This window comes from Gossypium hirsutum, chromosome D13 (assembly GCF_007990345.1).
Source record: "Gossypium hirsutum isolate 1008001.06 chromosome D13, Gossypium_hirsutum_v2.1, whole genome shotgun sequence".
Classification (NCBI taxonomy): Eukaryota; Viridiplantae; Streptophyta; class Magnoliopsida; order Malvales; family Malvaceae; genus Gossypium; species Gossypium hirsutum.
In genome coordinates, this window is record NC_053449.1 from 53,415,258 (window position 1) to 53,437,014 (window position 21,757).

General features: G+C 32.6%; 1 protein-coding gene across 1 annotated transcript; it reads left to right on the forward strand.

Moving 5' to 3' along the window:
- The first annotated feature begins 19,574 nt into the window (after positions 1-19,574).
- On the forward strand, positions 19,575-21,449 carry LOC107918373 (gibberellin 2-beta-dioxygenase 1). Its single transcript, XM_016847923.2, has 3 exons — positions 19,575-20,159; positions 20,254-20,611; positions 20,983-21,449. Exons 1-3 carry the CDS (start codon positions 19,771-19,773, stop codon positions 21,232-21,234), a joined length of 999 nt encoding a protein of 332 aa, XP_016703412.2. The 5' UTR covers positions 19,575-19,770; the 3' UTR covers positions 21,235-21,449.
- The last annotated feature ends 308 nt before the right edge of the window (positions 21,450-21,757 follow it).

Below are 21,757 nucleotides of genomic sequence, written 5' to 3' on the forward strand. Positions count from 1 at the left end.
AAATGATCCAGAATAACTTGCAGTTTTAAGGAATGATGACAGAAGATCTGAGTCAACATTTGAAACGGTCCATCTAACTTTGTGACACTTTCAAATATAATGGGGTCACTGATGATGATATTCATCTTCAGTTATTCCCTTTTTCATTAATTGATAATGCCCTTTCTTGATTAGATTCGCAAGCACCAGGATTTATCACAACATGGGATGAACTTACAGCAAAATTCCTACAAAAATTTTTCCCCATTAGCAAGACGGTCCAACTAAGAAGGGAGATATATTAAAATAGTTAGAGGGAAAAAGTTTTCACGAAGCATGGGAGCATCTTAAGACACTGATTCAGAAATGCTCATATTACAGATTGCCTGAGTGGTTACGACTGTAAAAATTTTACAATGGGTTGGATGTACACACAAGATCAAGATTGGATGGAGCCGTAGATGGTGACTTAATGAATCTTAAATATAAGGATGCTTACGAATTAATAGAAAATATGGCAATGATTTCCTACCAGTGGCCAACTGAACGACACACACGTGGCCAGAGACATTCCACAGTAAAGGCTGCCCATGAGGATGACAGATATCAGCAACTAGTGGACAGACTTAATTGCATGTAGTCTTCAAATAGTACACCATCTATATACGGAGATAAACTATTTTTTCATTAAACTAATAATCATATCAAGGATGTGAACTATATAAAGAATAAGGGTGGAAACCTTTATTCAAATAATTACAATCCCGAATGGAGAGATCATCCGAATCTGATATGGGAAGGAAATCAATGAGGAGATAATAATTCTAACAAAGTTAAAGTACTAACTATGAATCTCCTTATTTGAAGAAAACTCAGGAAATGAAAAACCTAATGACCATATTGTATGTGGTCAATGTATGGATCAAATCAAAGGGGAAACACAGTCAACGAGGACAGATGTGAAACATGTGCAGTTTGAGTGTACCAGTTTAACAAGAACATTACCTAAGCTTGAAGATCAGATGGGCCAATTAATAAGCATGATAGGAGATATCTAGAGACAAATTAGCATTGGTATCCCTAGTAACACTGAATATAATCCTCAACTAGAAGGGAATAAGAAGGTCAAAGCAATCGCACTCCGATCGGGTAAAGTGTTGAGTAGCCAAGAGAACCCAACTCAAGAGGCAAACAAGGGGAATATTGATAATCTACAAGAATAACCTTTTGAAGTTGATAACAAACCAGAGTCAGAAGATATAGTTGAACCGGTAGTTGAGTCAGAAAAAGAACAAATAAAGAAACCTGCAATTGCATAGGTACCATTCCCATCGCGGTTGAAGGAAAGACAAAAATAAGATTAAAATGATTTTGGAAGTTTTCTAAATTTATTTAAATTATTAAATGTTAATCTGCCATTGATAGAATTAATTGAAAAAGTTTCAAAATATGCCAAATACCTTAAAGAAATTATGACAAGGTGTAGGACAATTAAAATTGGAGAGTAGGTTAATATAGATGCATAATGTACTGTGCTCATATCTAGGCAGGTACCCCAAAAATTCAAAGACCCGGGAAGTTTCATAATACTTATAGAGATTGGGGATATTCATTTCAGCAAAGCCCTATGTGACTTAGGAGGAAGCATAAACCTAATGTCTCTGTCTATATATGAGAAACTTAGGCGAGGGGACCTCAAGAATACTCATATTATATTAGAGCTAGGTGATAGGTAGTTAGTACAAACTAAGGGAGTACTAGTAAAAGTGCGTAAATTCATAATCCCTGCAGACTTTGTGATTCTCGACTTTGGAGAAGTTTGAAAGATACTCATTCTGTTAGGTAGACCTTTTCTAGCTAGGTCAAGGTCCACCATTGATCAGGAGAAAAATGAATTACCAATGAAGATCAATGGTGAAATAGAAATTTTTCAAAGTAATCACCAATAGAGTTGGGAAAATAAGAGGAAATTATGTGAGCATTACAATGAAATATCTATTCATAACTCTAACTACCCTGAGATAATGGAAATATTTTCGATAATCAATGCAGGTAAAAACAATAGGTTCAAAGAACAAGACAAGCAAAAGAAGGTGGTGTGGTAGGATTGGAAATGAACCAATACTGAAAGAAACAAAAACACATCCTTGCGTACATTAAAAGAGCTGTCGGATGAATCTAGCAACAAAACCTGATAATTTAATATCAATATTTAAATTTCTGTAAATTATTGCATATCTAACTAACTGATTAGTCTAGATTCTAATTTGCATCAAATTTATGTTTTATAGGAACTGAGAGACTTTAAAAATTAGAATTTTGGGCAAAAACAGAGTTAGTGCCGTAACATAGCAACCCCATGTCGCAACACCAAAGCCAGAATCGAAGAGGATTGAGAAAATTGATTGAATGTTGTGACATATACTCAGTGTGTCGCGACACCGAAGATAATATACCCAAAATTTCAAAATTTTAAAGTGTGTCGCGACATTGAACCTCGATATTGCAACAATGGCAAACTGCCAGGGGTGTCACGACACGAAACCCATATGTCACGACATCTGTAACACCCAAAACCGAGTCTAGACGTTATGGTTGAATCTGACATGTCACATTGAAGTGCCTTTCAAAAATTGAACTTGTTGGAAGAACATTCGTTTCTAAGTTTTAAAAACCTCTCAATTATTATTTAACAATCATCTAGCTAATACGTCTGCCTTGTTGTCTGCTTTTATTATAATAAGATGATCTAAAATTACGGAAGCTTTTAAAACCCTTTTGTTTAAACTCGTGTATTTGAAAATAGTAATTATTTTAAAAAAATCGTCTTCTCCTAAACTAGCAGTTTAAAGTGAGAGAGCAAAAGCCCAATTAAAAATTTAAACAACTTAAGGGCCTTATTCTATAAAAAACCCAACATATAAAATAAATTTAAATAAAAGCTAGTCTAGTACAACTGAAGTTGTGTGGCCACTTCCGAGTCCCTCACAGCACCAAACCGCCTAAGGCTGAGGATTACCTGTACAGTTAAAAGGAAAATGTGAGTTCGCGAAAACTCAATGTGTAATCCCCTATCAATCAAATAGTATACAACATGCAGTAACAGTCTGGGTCTGAGCCCTATTCAGTATCAGTATAGTGTGGGCCTTAACCCAATACAGTAACAGTGTAATAATGCAACCTATCTCAATCCAGCCAACACACCACTCTATACCACCAACACACCATGAGGGGATAAAATCGACCCACCCAACCAACGTACCAATATCGTAATAAAGCTGCCAGTAATAGTATCGCAGCAAGGCTACCAGTAATAGTATCGCAGTAAGGCTGCCAGAAACAATATATGTGGCAGAGCCACCAGTACAGTATACTTTCTCCAATACAGTATCCCAACCCCATGCAGTATGTCATGTCATAAATCATACGTGTATGCAAAATTTCATACATATCATAGAGCAAATAGTCATACATAATATAAGGTCATAACAGTCATTCAATCTTCTAGGGGTACAACAGTCATTTTATCCTGTGGGGGTATTTCGGTCATTTTACCCTACGAGGGTATTTCGGTTGTTTTATTGACCTCACAAAAGGTTCGCAGTCGTCTCGAGCAACTCAGGTAACCTAAATGGGCAAGACAATGTATATGGGCTAAAGGCAATAACCTAAATGAAAATGTATAATAGACTAATTAGTTCAATTAGTTAATTGTAGGATGAATAAAGTATGTGGATCCTTGTAGATAAATAATTTGAATTGTTAATTGTTCGTTTAAGTAGATGTATGCTTGAAAGAATTGGTACTAGGTGATTGATTCGGGAAAGACCTTAGGCATTGTTTAAAATAGCCTAGAGCCTAAAAGCTTACTTGTTGTTATGTATCCCTAATTTCTATATCTTTGAGCCTCGAGTACCCTTTTCTTGTAAGCTTTAATATCAAACCCTAGAGCCTAAACGGATCTAGTACTAAATCCTTTTTTATCTCATTCTTTAAATGCACTATGTAATAGAAGTCGGGCCGCAGACATTGAGGGTTAGGTAGAAACATTATTGTGGCTTTGTGTGCGAAAAAAGAAAATGAATGGATTACATGAATTAGTATGTTTAAAACAAAGGTGAATGAAATAGTGAAAAATAAAGAAAAAGAGAACTAGATCAAAATTAAACCTAAAAATGAAAACCTTTCAATTCATAATTATAAATTTTGTACGTACTCATCTTGCGTAATACCTTCGAACATCTTAGAGAAATGAGGCAGGCGAGAAAAGGGGAAATAATGAGGTGAACTTGTAAATAAATTGGGGATGAGTAGGGAACAATGTCATGCATTTCACCGTTTCTAGTACTTGAACCATTTTGAGTATCTATTGTTTGAATTCTGAACCATCCTAACCCTCAGAATGTTACAAGCCTAGAAGACATTTGGGACCCGAATAAATCACTAACACAATAATTAATGAATAGCTTGCATTTGTTTGAACAAACATGACCAATTTTTTTAAATATATATGAGTGATCCGTATAAATTATTTTGATGGATAACACTTGTACAAATGTTCATTTCCATGGTCTCTGCATCTATTGACACTTTAACTTAGTGAACTAATTATGTTTGCATTAGGAATAAACAAGTTACCTAAATATCACTCTTAAGTTGCATGTGAGGTAGTTCTCGTGCGAGTTTGATATTTTACCCCTATGTGACTTAATTGCCTGATTTAGTCCAAGAGCCGTCATTTATTTTACATGTTTGGTGTGTTTTCTTGTGAACAAGCAAAGAGTTATATGTGGGGGAGTTTGATCTGTCATAATTTGATATTACAAATTAGGCTTTCTCAGTATACTTAATAAGCTTATTATTGAGCAAAGTAACGTATTTTTTATATATTTTTTTAATTTTTAGATTTAAAGTTAATAAGTGTAAATGTCTCGTTTTTACTAATTTTGTGACTTACTTTGGAAAATAGTGCCATTGGGGGCCTAACGTGTGGTTGAGTGGTGTAAAGACGTTTTGGAGGTTAAAAAAAGCACCAAAGAAAGGTATCACGATATCTATACCTTGGAATTGCAATATGAAAGATTGAAGACCACCCTTCAGTGGTATCGCAATATCTACCCTTCAAAGAAGAGCCCAAGGTTCGAAACTGCCTAAGGTATTGAGATATCCTCTTTTGGGTATCGTGACACCAACATTGCTAGAGGGACAAAATTGGACAAAAAGATAGTCTTTATCCACCCGATCCACCAACCACCCAAGGCCCATGTAGGGGCAATTTTGGTAACAAAAATTCATCAACATTCAACCTAAAACAACCAATTTTGGTTGAGGAGGAAAGAGCACACATTAGTTTAGTTTTAGCTTTAGTTTTTCTAGGTTTTCTCTTAGTTTTTCTGTAACTTTTCTAGTGTTTTCATTTTCTCTTCTTCTTTCTTAGTTTTAGAGTTTATTTTTCTGCATTTACTTTTTGTTCCTAGTGTTTTTAACGTTAATTAAGTTAGTTATCACTATAGCTTATATTAATTAACACTTTCAGTCCTTGTACTTGGTTGTAAGACATTTCTAGATTTAGTTTAATGTATTTCAGTTTTAGTTTAATGTATTTCAGTTTCTTTTATTTTAAATCAACTAAAGTTTGTTCCTTTTATGTTTTCATTTTCTCTTCTTCTTTCTTTGTTTTATTTTCTTGTTGAATGCCTTTAGTTTCATGTTCTTTAAGTTTTCTTCTATAAAAATCCAAAATTTTATATTTTTCTTAAGCTTTCTTTTAATGGCTTCTTTACTTTTCATTTTCATGTTCATTTTCTTTATTTTCAGCATGAGTGGCTAAACATAAAAAAGAGTTTGGTTGATGGAGATGTGGGTAAGTTCAGTTTTTATGGACAAAAGACTAAATTGAATAGACCTAAAAACTTAGGAAGTGACGCCCCTGAGGGAATATCTAGACAAGTAAGACCGAGAGGTAATCTTGTTTTGCACCAACTCATTAATTATGGATTAACCGATGAGATCGAGAGATAAATCAGATTAATTTGTCTAAGTAGGTAAAATTGAGATCAAGAGATAATATGAAGCCACTTAGTAATTCCAGTCATTTAAGTCCCTCATTGAGGACCGACGAACCACATCGAAATCAACCAACCACCGTTAATCATTTATTGATTAATCTCTTAGTTTTGTACTCTTTACAATTTGGTCCTTAGATTAGTATATTTAATTTTCTTGCAAAATTTTCTTGTTATGATTTGTTGTACTATAAAATTATATCAGTAGTCGCTTAAACTCTATAATGTACTCTATTTATCACTTAATCACCATCTCCCTTAGGTTCGATCCTTGGAATACTCTAGTGTTCCATTGTAACACTACAAATATTACAACTGACTTGCACATTTAAAACTGAACTTTAAATTTTTTTTATAAAATCATTTGTTTTATGCGTACGTGCAAACGCAATCAGTAGCACCTCTTATCCGACCCCATCGTCAGGTCCAAGCAATAGAGTGTCACATTCGTTGCTAGAGCAACTACTAACAAATTCACTATTATTTCACTTTACTAATCATGCAGTCAATCAATAATATAATATAGAATAACATGAACATTCTTTTTCGGGTCTTATACGAGCATATGAATGCTTTAAAGTAATCTTGAGATCAAATAAGGAACTTTTTGCAACACTCTTAAAATTTCAGATCAAAAATTTTATAAATAAATAATTCAAATATTCAATAATATCATAAACACCTAGATATTATGATACACAACTAAATCTGAGTCTTAATCGAGCTTATGAAAACTATTTTTGTTGACTCGAGCGTAAAATAGGATCAAATTATAAAGTTTTTGAAATCCAGGGCTGACGTTGCAACGCCACCTCCTCCACATCATGATGTCGCCAACAGTTTTTCATGTCACAACATCAAGCCACTCGACGTCACAACGTCACCTACTATCTAGCTGACATTGCGACGAGGAAATGTGGTCGCCAGGACGAGGACTCTGTTTTTGGGAAAAATCAAGTCATTCGGTACCTATTTAAAGCCAACCAATTCAAATACACTTTTGGTGCATATTTACACAACATTTCCTTGCATAAAATGATGCCAAAATGCATATTATAACATCAATTACTCAATACTAAATTCAATCAATTCCACATGCCTTAATTTGGCACTAAAACACATCAAACCATTTGCTAAAATATAAGTTAATCTCCCATGTTTTCAAGCCATTTAATAACATTTATGGACTTGATCATTGAAAAATAGGGTTCCAAAACCACCGTTTCTGACACCACTGGCTTTCGGATCGTTACATTATTGTTATTGGTAATTACCAGCAGTGTGTGGATAGTTTTGTTCAATCTTTGGACTCAAAATTTTCCCTTAAGGACTTAGAGAAACTAAGTTATTTATTAGGGATTGAAGTGACCTATACCTCTACTGGACTATTTCTCAGTGAAAGGAAGTATATTCTAGACTTGCTAAGGAGAAGACATATGGATCAATCCAAAGGCACTCCCACTCCCATGGTTACCACATGTAATCTGTCAGCTCATGTTAGGAGTCTCATATAAAATGAGTCTTAATACAAGAGTATATTAAGGGTTTTGCAATAAATAGTCATCAACAGACAAAACATTGCCCCTTGATCAACACTTCAAAGTTATAAAGCATATTTTGAGGTACTTGCACGATACTTTGGAACATGGCATAATGTTCATTGTAGTCTCTCAATTGTCTTTGGAGGGTTACTCAAATGTTAACTGGGGTAATGATCAAGATGATAGGAGGTCTACCATAAGGTTTTATGTTTTCTTAGGAAGTAATACAGTTTTATGGAGCTTTAGGAAGCAACAAGTGGTTTCTAAATCCATTGCTGAGGCTGAGTATAGGAGTTTAGCCCATGCCACTACAAAATTTACATAGTTGTAATCCTTGTTAGCCGAGTTGCAAGTTAAAGTCACAAGCAGAGAAGTTGTATGGTGTGATAATTCAAAAGCTGTAGTTGTCCCAACAAATCCAATTTTACTTTCTAAGTTCAAACATGTTAAGTTAGATTTATTCTTTGTTCAAGAAAAAATAGCAGTTGGGACTTTGTTAGTTAGACATGTTCCAACTCAAGACCAAGTAGCAGATGTTCTTATCAAGCCTTTTTCAGTTAAATTCTTCACCAAGTTCAGGGCCAAGCTTGGAGTCGTTAGCAGGAATGAGCAACTGCACAACAAAAGCTGACAAGAGTAACCAAGCTAGGGGAACATTGAGGAATGAGACTAATGAGTTGCTAGCAGTTGTGTTAGCAATGTGCAGCTAGTTCAACTATTGTAGGTTGTAATTAAGTGTAACAGCCCGTTTTTGGGTCAAATTAGAACAGTGGTTTTGAGACCACAAATCTGAAGTTGAAATCATTATTTTATTTTTATTTTATTTTTTACAGCATGAATATATGATGGTGTAAAATTTTCGTAAAGAAATTTTACCGTTTAAATGCTTAATTTGGTAAAAAAGACTAAATTGCTTAAAACGTAAAAGTTGTGTTCTATAAGCTAAGGGTGTCAAATAGCTATAGAATATTAAAGTAAAGGTCATTATGTGATAATTAACCCAATTGTGAGTTAGTGGATGATATTTGGTTTGGCATTTGTGTAAATATGAATTTATTTTAATGGAAAATTAGTAAAATGTTAAATAATGTTTAATTAAATAAAACAAAAAAAACCATTTTTATGCTATCATCTTTCTCCATAGCTTAATATTAAAATAAAAAGATGATTTTGGGAGCTTTGAGCATTCGGTTCATGCATGTTTCAATTGTAAGTCCATTTTGACTCGATTTTTTGATGATTTTTATGTTTTTGTGATCGTTGCAACTAGTACTAGCTAGCCCGTGTCTTCGATTTCAAAACTGTTAAAGTATTTGAATGTTGACATTGTTGAATGCATGAGCATTTTGTTAGTTGATGATGGAAAATAAATCATTGTTGTTATATGTACAAGTTTTGTAAAGTGAATTTTGGTAAAAATGTCAATTTTGGATTAAATTGTGAAATATGAAAATTTAGTGGTTGAATTTTAAAATAGATGAAAAATATGGGCTGATAGGAGAATGGGTAATATTTGGCCAGCATGAATTTGTATTAAATTGAATGAATTGTGATTGTTTGTAACAAGGACTAAATCGTGATAAATGTGAAAGTCTAGGGGCTAAAGTGTAAATATGCCCAAATGTGTGTTGTGGACTAAATTGAGAGATTATGTGATTAAATAGCTGAATTTGTTATAATATAGATCAAGAAAAGAGGAACCCGGACTTAGATCGAGGCAAGAACAAAGTACTCGACTAATCGACTAGTTTCGTTATTTTTACGTTCGAGGTAAGTTCGTATGTAATACGTACTATTTTATCAATTTTTTTATGTTTTGGAATGAATTAAAATGTGAATGTGAGGCTATAATAGCATTCGATGATGATTTGAAAGTATATGGCACTAAGTATGCGAATTTAAGATAGCTTTGACTGCATAAATGGCACTAAGTGTGCGATACCAAGAGAGCTTCAGTTTAATGTGATGGCACTAAGTGTGCGACATTGTTATAGCTTCAGCTAATCATATAGCACTAAGTGTGCGAGATCTTTAAGCATTGAAAGGTTTCGGGATGGTTTAACGTATTGAGCAAAAATGTGAGAATGTGATAAATAAATACAAGATAGTACAGGTACATACAAAACCTATGTGGTTGTTGATATTATGTGTATGAGGTTTGATGGAATATATATAAATGAGTAATGATCATATGAAATGAAATGGAAAGTTTGTGTATTGATATGCAAATTATCATGAAATGCTTATTGAATGTATTGTATATCCAATTGATAGATTAAGTTTAATTGTTTACGAACTTACTAAGCTATAAAGCTTACTTTGCGTTTTCTGTGTGTGCCTTGTAGTGAAATCAAGCTAGCTCGGATCCAGGGATTGTGAGCGACTCAATCACACTATCGGATATTTTAGATGGTACTTTTGAAGCTTTGCATATATGGTATATGGCATGTATAGGCTAGTGTCAATAGGATACATTTTGAGATATGAAATTAGCCATGTGAGTTGGCTTGTAAATGATGTATAGGCTAGTGTCAATAGGATACGTTTTGAGATATGAAATTAGCCATGTGAGTTGGCTTGTAAATGATGTATAGGCTAGTTTATTATGGATAGTTTTAAATTGTATATAAGTAACCATGCAAAATAGCTTGAAAGTGAAGTTAATGATGATGTATAATCGGCCATGTAATTAGATCAATTTGGGAAGTATGTTATGGTATATTTTGTGTGATAGATGGTGGCAATTCAATTTGTGTGATGACAAGGTAGTTGATGGATGTGTTTTTGATTTGTGGTACACGTTCCTATAAGTTATGAGATGATTATGTCATTGCTTGTGAATTGGTCATTTTGGTATGTAGTTAAGGTGAATGATGATCATGTTTTGTGAAATACCTGTGGTCATAAGGATGATTATAAAGTGTCTTGTTTTTAGTATTATTTGGTCATGAGATGTTATAAAATTTGTGAGATTTAATGGTTATATTGGTATGTCTTTTGTGGCTAATTTGATAGCCAAATAGGAGAGAAATGAATTGGTGGTGATTTGTAATTTTGGCATATGCTCGGTATATGAAATGTAATGATATATGCTTGAATATATTTTAAGTATTCGAATGACATGAATTTGATGGTAATAAGGTTCGAACATTGGATTTATAAAGCACATGTAATGTATTATTGATGTATGATAGTTTGGTTCGAAAATTTGATTAGGTAAATGGTAATGAAATGGTTGAATTTTAAAGCATGATTTGAAAATGTGATTTAATTAGTAAAGCATGTTTGTTTAAATTAGCTACGTGTTTTAATTTTGTGTTTTATTGATCTGGTTAAATATTGAAGTAAGGTTCGATTATGTGAAATTATTAGTAAAGCATGATTGATTTTTGTTGGCTATGAGAATCTAATATGCGAATTTGGTTTATGTAAATAGGAGAATTGTAGCTAATTGAGTTTGGTAAATTTTGTAAAAAAGTGGATATAACTTTGTGCATGGAATGTAATAAATGATTGTACTGAGCTATGTTTTGTTAGGTAATGCCTCGTAACCCTAATCTGGCGATGGATACAGGTTAGGGGTGTCACATTAAGTGTTAGTTAAGATCGGTTAGTTAGGTAATTTAGTTAACTTTTGTAACCATTTTCAGTTTCAGCTAGTAGACAGTTAAGAATCAGTTAGGATTTTTTGTTAACATTGAAATCTTAACTGATCTAGTAGCTTGATAACTCTTGAAAATAGTTATAATTCATGCCTTTAGACCTAGGTAATTGCTTGTACTAAAGTACAATTTGTTGCATTTTAGGACATTTTAGTTAGCATTTTTAATATTGTGTTAAGACTTGGACTGTGTTGGAATTAGGTGCTTTTAATCGCTTGTGGTGGAGTTTTTTGTGTTAGTGTGGCAGGAACAGGCTTTGGGATGAGGAAATAAATGTGTGAAGTTTTGTCAGGGCAAAGTGCTACAGTTTGCCAGCACGGATGTCATGGCAATTCCGGGAAGACCAAGTCAACATTTTTCGCATAGCCGACCCTAGCCTAATCTATCTATAAAAATCGATGAAGGGGACCTCACAAACGACAATGAAGAAAAAGTGAAAGAAATCCTTAGGCACAAATAAGGGTTCGACTGTGCAAAGGACAGGAAGTCGAAGGCAGTCCTTTTTAGCCATCATAGGATGTTGTGCTGCCAAAGTGTAGACTGGGCAAATGAAAGTTGCTTCCCAAAGTTCTTCCGTTATTTCCTTCGAAAGATTGAATTGAAGTAGTAGAACGCAATGTCGGATAATATTTTGGTTTGAAATTTTATTTTCCAGCCCATAAGCTAAATCTAATAGGGTTGGGATTACTTTTGATGAAACCTTAACTATTTTTATGGATGCAATATTTATCTAATTTACTTTACTATTTCATTTGATTGTTCCTATTTCTTAGTTAGAATGCAACGATCTCTAGACATAGAAAGTTGTTCGCATACTAAAAACTGATTCTAATTCTGAAATGATTGGATTGGTTGGATTAAAATTAAATAAAATGAGCAAGTATTCGATTGACACTTCTAGTCGACTCTAGACATAGAGTCACGATCATACAGAAGGAACCCATGCAAGATATCTAAAAAGCCTTTAGACAAGGGCAAGGTAACTTGAGGTTTTGCTTGCGCGAGAGGTAGGCCATTTTAGAACTCTTCTATGCAGTAAAGTAGATTCGATTTTGCCAAGGCATTATTGATAGTAAGGGTCGATTCTGCGTAATCCCGACCTTCCGACTCAACATCACTCTATCTTTATTATTTTTCGTAGTATATTTGTCACAGCATATTTAGTTGTCTATTTCTTTGTTTACAGCCTATTCGGATAATCACTCTTGTTATTACCAATACATTTCTGCTTTCACTTTTGTCATAGCATTTCTAGTTATTCATTAATACCACGTATTGCTTACATCATTACTCCACTAATTGTCAGTGCATATTTATGATTGACTTTTGCCATAGCATTAATTGCATTTTATTATAATAACTTGATCACTTTTGTGCCTCAATCCAATCATCGTGGGAACGATACTCACTCATCACTTTATTACTTGAACCGACGTGTATACTTGCACAAATTATCATTTCACACGCGACATAGCTCATCTTGTATAAATAATAGGGCTCGGTCCTTACAGATTGTTAGAGTTCTTTCTCCATAAAAATAAGTAGACATTTTTGCTTTCATTTGCTATTCTTGCTGTTGTTCGATTCTTACAGTTAATAAAGATAAGGTTGCTGGTTTTGCTGTGGTAGCTAGGAATGGAAATGCTGAAATGTCTAGGGTAGGCTCGGCTTTGGAAATTGCAGCAAAAGCCATGAAAAAAGGAGTTCAACTTACTATGAGTAATAATTTTCCTAGAGTAATTTTGGAGACTAGTTCTTAGATTTCGTATAAAGAGGTTGTCTTGAATAATGAGTTCCAGGAATTGGAGAATTTTTACTTATATGCAAGATATTAAGATGATGAGTAAAAAATTGATTCTCTTATTTGTTAACAAAGTGTAGGAAGCTAATTTGGCAACAGATTGGCTGGTTAAGCAGTTGAAGAAAGGGACGAGTCTTGGTGATTGGGTCAATAAGCCCCATCCTTTCTTGTGCAAATCTCAACCTTATCATCAAGCCAAGGCTTATTTAGATACAATTTGCAAATATTATCTATAAAAAAGCTAATAAAAATATTCGCAAAATTGTACAGAATTGGATTCATTGCAATAATTTAATTACTATTATTGTAAAAATATATATACTATAAAAACCGTCAAACCTTTAGCTTTTTTAGTAATATAAAAAAGTCATATATTGGTTGAGGATTGAGGTATCAAAATAAATGAGGAATCATATTCCGTCTAGCCGACTTTTGAATTAATTTAATTGATAACTATTCAACTCTTCAATAATCCATCAATTATCTAATTGAATTAGGTTTAGATTGCATTTTAAAAAAAAAAATCGTTATTTTTTGGTAATGAAAAAAATAGTAATATATGTCTATTTTGAAAGATAATGGGAAATAAATTAATTTTTGTGATATTTAAGAAAATAGACCTCTCTCTAAAATTGATCTAAATCTTTATTTTTATTTTTTTTAATTTTACCTGAAAAAATCGTAATTAAGACATGATTCTACTTCAAACTGTGCTTCTAACCATTGAGAAATAAAGTAAGTAAATAACTAAAAGAAAAAAGAAAAAAATAATTGAACGGACATAAATTATTCAAAGAATGCTATGAATCTGGGTTTTTCCTTTTTTTCACAATTATTAGTTAAGTGCATGAAAGTAAAGAATTTAGAGGAAAATGATGTGAAGAAACAAATAATGGGAGGGACAGCGAAAGCTACGAATGAGAGAAGGCCACGTAATCTGATAAGGAAAGAGGCGTTCCCACGCATCCACGCGTTCAAATCCAACTGTTCAAGTGGAGGCTGCCCTTCTACCACGTGTGATTTTCTTCCAATTTTCGAGCTCACATTTTTAATTAATAAAAATGCCGACTCACAGTATTTTTCCAAAAAAAAAAAAAGAAAAAGGAATCTTTGATGTTTTAATAGAATTGAAGTTAAGAAGTGGGTCTTTCCTTATCTTCCACCTAGGATGTTCATTTTAATAAATAATTCACACACAAAAATCTATTGAGTGTGACTCAATGGTCAACTACGATCATTGATTGCCTTTCCTTCTTTACCTTTTTCTTCCCGTCATTTTTTTCTTGTTTTTATATGACCAAAAAGGATACAGTATTTTTGACCCACATATCAAATGTTCTACTTCCAAATTTATGATCTTTTTAAATTTCAAATTTACTTATAAATCAACTAGCACATGCTGTGGCATATTATTTTTTGTTAACATCTCTTAGAATATTGATTTGTGTGGGTGGAGTCATTAAAGATTATGTTTATGTTTATCCTTTCCTTTTTCATCCTTGTTTTAATATATTTAAAACATGGTTGAATGTTGTTGTTTTTTTAAGTTTCTGTTGAATAATTAATTCAATTCAATCACAATTCCATTTTAATATATCATTTTGTCTAACTTCTAATTTATGAAAATATGCATATGCATCTGCTATGCAATTTTTAGTTTCACTCATGAAAATTCAGCATATTTCATAAATATGGTCAATTATTTATCTCTTCAAAGAGCATCCGTAATAAAAGATTAGTTAATAAAGCAATCGCTATTATAGTAGATACCTTAATTTTAACCAAACAAAAGTTAACATGCATTTATCAAAAAACTAGATTACTGTCCAATTCATTAAATAAAGATAACAAGATTCATATTCTTTTTGAATTTTTTTTTTATATTTGTCTATACAATACGCTTATTTCTATTCATGATCTCTCAAATTTTTAAATCGAAAGAAAAAAAAACATGTTTGAACACACGTCATCCTTATTATTGTAATAATAATGTGTTAACTAAATTAAGGTTCAATCTTTTAATATTTTTATACTTAAAAAAGAAAGGTAAATATGTGTTTTTAATTTTTATTCCACAAAATAATATTTTCAATTGTGTCTTTATTCTACAAAAGAAAGGTAAATATGTCCTTATTATTGTAATAATATTTTCAATATTTTCAAGGGGTTCTGCGTACAATGGGTTGCCCGTCTGTTGTTCAAACTGAATTGTGGGGTGCGTATGAAGGTTTGGCTTTGGATTATGGATTTCATAAGGTTATTTTCCCTTTGTTACAACATACTAAGGTGGTGTGAGTGTTGTGGCAGCTTAAGTGTAAAAGTTGGGAGGTAGTGATTAAGCACGTGTTTGAAGAAGGAAATCAATATACAAATTAGTTAACAAAAGTAGCGATAGATATGTCTTTTGAGTAACACAACTGTGCTCAATTAGTATTTAGGCCGGTGCGAACTTTTTTTTTTTTACCAAAAAATCTCAATCAAATTTGGATCGGAACAACATTTTTCTGGCCTTTGAAAATGAAAAATGAAAAATGAAAAAGCAAAAAGTAAATAATTCCAATAAAGCCAGCATCAAAGCTATCATAAAATGTCATCTCTATTTATTATTAAATGATTTAAACATGTAATTAACATAAAAAAATTAAATTGATAGTAAACAGAAGTAAGATTCTAGCTTATCAGGTTTTGTGGATATGTATGAATGGAAGGGGTTCACAAGTGCAAAGTTGGCTTTAAAAATAATGAGAGCATGTGTTATCAACAGTTGGTGTATAATTGTTGTAAGTACATGTGGCTGGGCAGTGGGCATCTCAACTTTTCTTTTCCCTTCCACCATAAAACCCATTACTATGGCATGCATATAATTTGGACACCATCTAATTACTCCATATGAACAAAAGTAATTAAAAAATCGATCCTTACTAAGTAATATAAAAGGGTAAGTATGATAAATTCTCTTTTATCATCGACACTTAGACTGGTTGTGCCAGAGGTGGTTGACATAGTATGGTAGAGGTGGTGTTAGAGTGTTAAGAAAATAAAAGATTTTAATACAATTTTGAAATAATTTTGGTACACAAATTCTTAAAATCTTGTAAAGAAGGAGAGAGTTATATAAATAAAAAATTTGATATGGGCTTCTTTCGATAAATATCTTTATCACGTTTGATAATAAGATCATAAAGAGTCATACCAAAATGTAATAGGATGTGATCTGATAATGTTGTAAAGAGTTTATAGTAAAATAAAAGGAACTTTACTACACATGAATTAAGATGTGACACAAGTCTCCAAGTGGACTATGATGTGGTCTTACAATGATTTACTTAACATATGACAACAAGCTTTTCAAGGGGTTGACTTGACAAAAGTAATGAATAAAGTGATTCCAAATAATAAATCTATAAAATGACATATAAAAATAATAATTAATAAACTTAGGGCTAAATAATCCAACATATTATATATTATATAGAGTAAGATACATTAGCAAATTATTCTTAAAAAAAGGCACATTAGCAAATTAGGAAACAATACTAAGTGAAAGTATAAAATTTTGAGAAGCGATCATATCTTATTTGATTAACACGTAATTCTTTTATTATTAATAAAACATATGGTTGAAGTGTTAAAAATATTTTATTACTGTTTAGAAAATGAGAAAATATTTAATGCATTGTCGGTGTATAAGTTTCACATACAAGCGGTAAATAATAACGGGATACATCACCATTAAATAAAACCAAAAAAGATAGTGAAAGGCTTACAAATAAATACTAATAATTTTGAGCAATTTTCCAATAAAAGCCTCTTTTTTTTAACAATTATCGAAATGGGCCAATTATTTAATTATTTACCAGAATGGTCCATTTTCCGAGAAATCGCGTCCACGTCAGTGCAATGTCAGGGTACGCGCCAGGAAATCATTGCCACGTCAGCAACTCGCGCTGACGTGGACGCGATTTCAGCCCGCGCGTGAACAGTACCCAACGGTCCAAAAAAAAAGTATAAATACCCCCTTTTATGTGTAATTTGCCCCTTTTTTTGGTATTTTGCCCCTAATAATACATATTAATGTATTACTGTAATATGTAACTCAAATTATGTATTGTAGTTAATATTCATAATATTGTAACTCAAATTGTCAATCCGTCTATACTATTATACTAATAATATATATTAATGTAATATTGAAGAGTTAATTGATTAAAAAAATAAATGCAACAAGTACAAAAAAGATTCAAAATTGTTACCAACAAGATTCGAACCAAAGTACTAAGAGAAAAGAGCAAGCATCTTAACCAACTAAACTAAACTAACTAATTAAATATTATAAAAATACTGTTATTATCTTAATTATATTACTTACGTTCTAACGATTTATCGGACCTATTCCATACACGTGTCAAATTAGAAAAAATAATACAACAATTCTGTAAAAAAAATCTGGTGTTTACTCCAAATAAATAAGGAAAATAATGATTTGAATGTTTCAAAATTCAATTTTGAACCGAAAAAAATCGAAATTTAGGGGCAAAAAATGATCTTTTTCGAAGAAAACTGCAGCAAATCGCCTTCGGCTGTTTGTCAGCGCGTAGATCTCGAAAAGTTATTTGAAATAAAAAAACCGTCTCAATCGGACAACCGAGTGAAAAGTTATGGCCTTTCAAAGTTTTCCAAGCTAAAAAACATAAACTGTTCATGCCACGTCAGCAAATCGCGTCCTAGGGGGCGCGATTTGTGTCCACGTCAGCAAATCGCGTTGACGTGGATGCGATTTCCTGGTGCGTACCCTGACATCGCGCTGACGTGGAAGCGATTTCGCGAAAAATGGACAATTCCAGTAAATAATTAAATAATTGGCCCATTTCAGTAATTTTTGAAAAAAAGGGTTTTTTTTGGTCATTTGCCCAATAATTTTATTTAAATATAACTAAATAATAGTTAATTATAAATAAAAGTTAAAACCCAAAATCTTTAAACCCTTAAATCCAAGATTCTAAATTCGAGAGTTATTATTTATTTATGATAGTTACAATTGATTTTTAATTATGTTTAAATAAAATTATTTGTATTTATTTACAAGTCCTCCATTTTTTGTTTAATTTAATGATGATATGACAAGTTTTTATTCACTAATGATGCAGGAAATTTGTACACCGATAGTTCATCAAATATTTATTCCTTAAAAAATATATTTAAAAGTAGAATGTTAGTTTTATTAACATAAAAATTATAATATTAATTTTATTTGAAAATGTATAAATAAAAAAATTATAGGGATAAAAATTAAGTAAGAAAACCCTAGTAATTAAATTGTGAATATCAAGTCGACTAAGACTGTACGAAAATTGTAGTAATGGTTGATGAAAGGAATTAGAAATGGAAGATACCATGCCCATGCCTTGCCTAGGGACATGCATTTGAAGCATTTCAAGTCACCTCTCCAATGCTCCCCCCTATTACCAAAAAAACATGATCAATACGTACTTTGCCATTAACAAATTTGACTGTACCCATGTGATCTATCCACAGTTTCCATTGTCAAACCACACACTATTCTATATAGTCACGTCTTATTAAAATTGACACCTCATTAATTTTTTAATTGTAATAAAATTGTGAAAATGTGGCATATAATTGATGGTGTTAGTGAGTAATATATAAATGAGTTGGAAAGGTAAAACCTTGAGAACACCAAAGTTGAAGAGTGTGGAGATTAGAGTCAATAATATTAGGGTCAAGAGAAGAAATATAATAATGATTGTAGTTGATAGTCAAAATCTATGGGTAGTAAACATTAGCAATGGGGGTTATAGTATCAAGGTTTGCCTTCCCAACAGTCGTGCCATTTTCTGTAGTAAGCTTTTGCCACATTTCATCAACTTTCACTCTCTCTCAATTAATTTTATTTTAATATTTGGTATGAATCCACTTTTCGTCAAACTATACAACTACCAATTTATGATTGTAGGCATGGAAATCGAATTCAATTCTTTCTAGTTACTAAAAAGGAGAATGATTGAATTAAGATAAAGACTTGTAATTTTCTTCCAATAACACAATTCAAAATCAAAGAAGCTTCTTCTTCTTGAATCAACCATCATTGTCTCAATTGAAAAAATTTTAATGTTGTATGGATATCAAAATTATATTACTAAACCATTATGTCTATATACTCAACTAACAATCTTAACATATGCTGTCACGTCAGTTTATTTTAATAGTATTAAATAGCTTTAAAAAATCAAACTAATTTTCAGGTAAATACAAATTGTCAGAGAACTAAATAATAATAATAATAATAATAATAATAATAATAATAGTAATAGGGGATTGGTGACGAGTGTTGACTTTGCTTTTGTGAAAGGTCCTGACGGCCGACCTTAGCCTGTTTAGAATATAAATTTACATGTCTTCTGTTACATGTAAAATAAATAAATAAAATAAAGAAGAAACTTCTTTTTTTTTTATATATTTTTAAAAAATCTAAATTCGCTTTTCTCCTGCTATAAATAGCCAAGCAAAACCCCAGTCATTTGTTCATTTGCCCCCCTCCATACAAATCTGTATCGAACTCCAAAATTTTCTCTTCTTTCATCACCAAACCAGTTCAATCTTATCCATCCGTTTTGCTTTCTTTCTTAGTTGCATCGAAAAGAACCCAACAAAGATAACATCAAACAACTGACAAAGAAAAGGCAGCAAGCAAGGAAAAAACAATGGTGATACTGTCAAAACCAGCAATTGAACAGTTTAGTTGTATCAGAAACAAGCAGGCAGCTACATTGTTCCCTCCTCTTATCCCTCTTGTGGACCTCTCCAAACCAGATTCCAGGCAGCAGATCATCAAAGCCTGTGAAGAATTTGGGTTCTTCAAGGTCATCAACCATGGGGTTCCCATGGACTTCATTTCCCGGCTAGAATCTGAAGCCACCAAGTTCTTCTCTTTACCCCTTTCTGAGAAAGAGAAAACAGGACAACCCAAGCCTTATGGCTATGGTAATAAAAGGATTGGACCAAATGGTGATGTTGGTTGGGTGGAATATCTTCTCCTCACAACCAACCAAGACCCGAATCTCCTTGGAACTGAAAACCCAGAGAGTTTCAGGTAAATTTTTTTAATTTTTTTTCTTACACCAAGGAATTTGTTTTGTCGGGTTTTTTTACAGCTTTTGAAAACTGTGCTGTTTTTGGTTTTCCAGGATTGCTTTGGATAATTATATGGCAGCAGTGAAGAAAATGGCATGTGAGATACTTGAAATGATAGCTGATGGGCTAAAGATTCAGCCAAGAAATGTGTTGAGTAAGCTGATGATGGATGAACAGAGTGACTCTGTTTTCAGGCTGAACCATTACCCTCCATGCCCAGAGGTGGTTCAGTCCTTGAATGGAACGAGCAGTAATGTGATTGGATTCGGTGAACACACTGACCCACAAATCATTTCGGTCCTAAGATCCAACAACACTTCCGGCCTTCAAATCTCTCTTAGAGATGGCACTTGGATTTCAGTCCCACCAGACCAATACTCTTTTTTCATCAATGTTGGTGATTCCTTACAGGTAAATCCCGAAGCCTACATTCACATCCCAACACGTTAAAACAAGTAATTTTCAATCGTTCATTGGTTACTTTTTCCCTTTTGTTATGGATGAAATCACTTCTGGTCTAGTTTTTGTTCATTTCTTATGAGAATTTGTTCATCAGATAAATATCTGTCATTTCTCACTTACAGTCCCCACTAATCATTATTTTCCCTCACTGCCAAACAGCTTAGCTGTATGTATTAGCTCTCAAACTACCCCCATACATCAAATTCCAAACAACTTTGGGGGTTGTAGTTGTAGTATTTTATTCAGAGTAGGAACTTGGGTCTTGTTTTAAGCAGTCTCTAATGGAGGTTTTGCCCCTTTCTTTTTGGCGGGTGTTGCAGGTGATGACAAATGGAAGGTTTAAAAGTGTGAAGCATAGGGTACTGGCCAACAGTGTGAAATCAAGGCTTTCAATGATTTATTTTTGTGGACCACCTTTGAGTGAGAAAATAGCTCCATTGCCATCTTTGATGAGAGGGGATCAACAAAGCTTGTACAAAGAATTTACATGGTTTGAGTACAAAAAATCTGCTTACAGTTCTAGATTGGCAGATAACAGGCTCATGCACTTCGAAAAAATAGTTGCCTCATAATTTTCAATATCTTTTAGCTCCTCGTTATGCTTTTCTTTAAAAGTAGTTTTTTTAGTATACTTTTTGAAAAAAAAAATACAAGTAGAAGCTTTTTAGTATGAAATTTCCTCTAGTTGGGAAAAGAAACCGTGTAAGTTTACCCCCCCCCCCCCCCCGCCTCGTTTTTTTTCTGTGCTCAGTGTAACTATCTTGTTAATATAGTACAATTTCATTCCTATCATTATCATCAACTACTTTCATAAATTTTAACCAAAAAAAAAAACACTTTCGTAAATAAAGCATACCTTTTGAATTCTTTTTCAAAAGAATATTATTCCGTACGGAAGAATTTTAAAAATTTTGTATAATATTTGTCTTTTAATTTTCTTTCATATGATTAACGAGAATAAGGTTTTTAAAGAGCCACCTTTTAAAATATTTTGTATAATTTAATTTTTAATTTTTTTTAAGTTAGTATCTTCTCATTAATACTGTTAGTTTGTGCTGATACGACACTACTAGTCAATCTGATGAAATTTAAAAC

Coding starts and splice junctions, on each gene's coding strand:
- LOC107918373 (XM_016847923.2), top strand. CDS start 19,771: ATGGTGATACTGTCAAAACCAGCAATTGAACAGTTTAGTTGTATCAGA. Junction 20,160..20,253: donor GAAAACCCAGAGAGTTTCAG/GTAAATTTTTTT, acceptor TTGGTTTTCCAG/GATTGCTTTGGATAATTATA. Junction 20,612..20,982: donor ATGTTGGTGATTCCTTACAG/GTAAATCCCGAA, acceptor CGGGTGTTGCAG/GTGATGACAAATGGAAGGTT.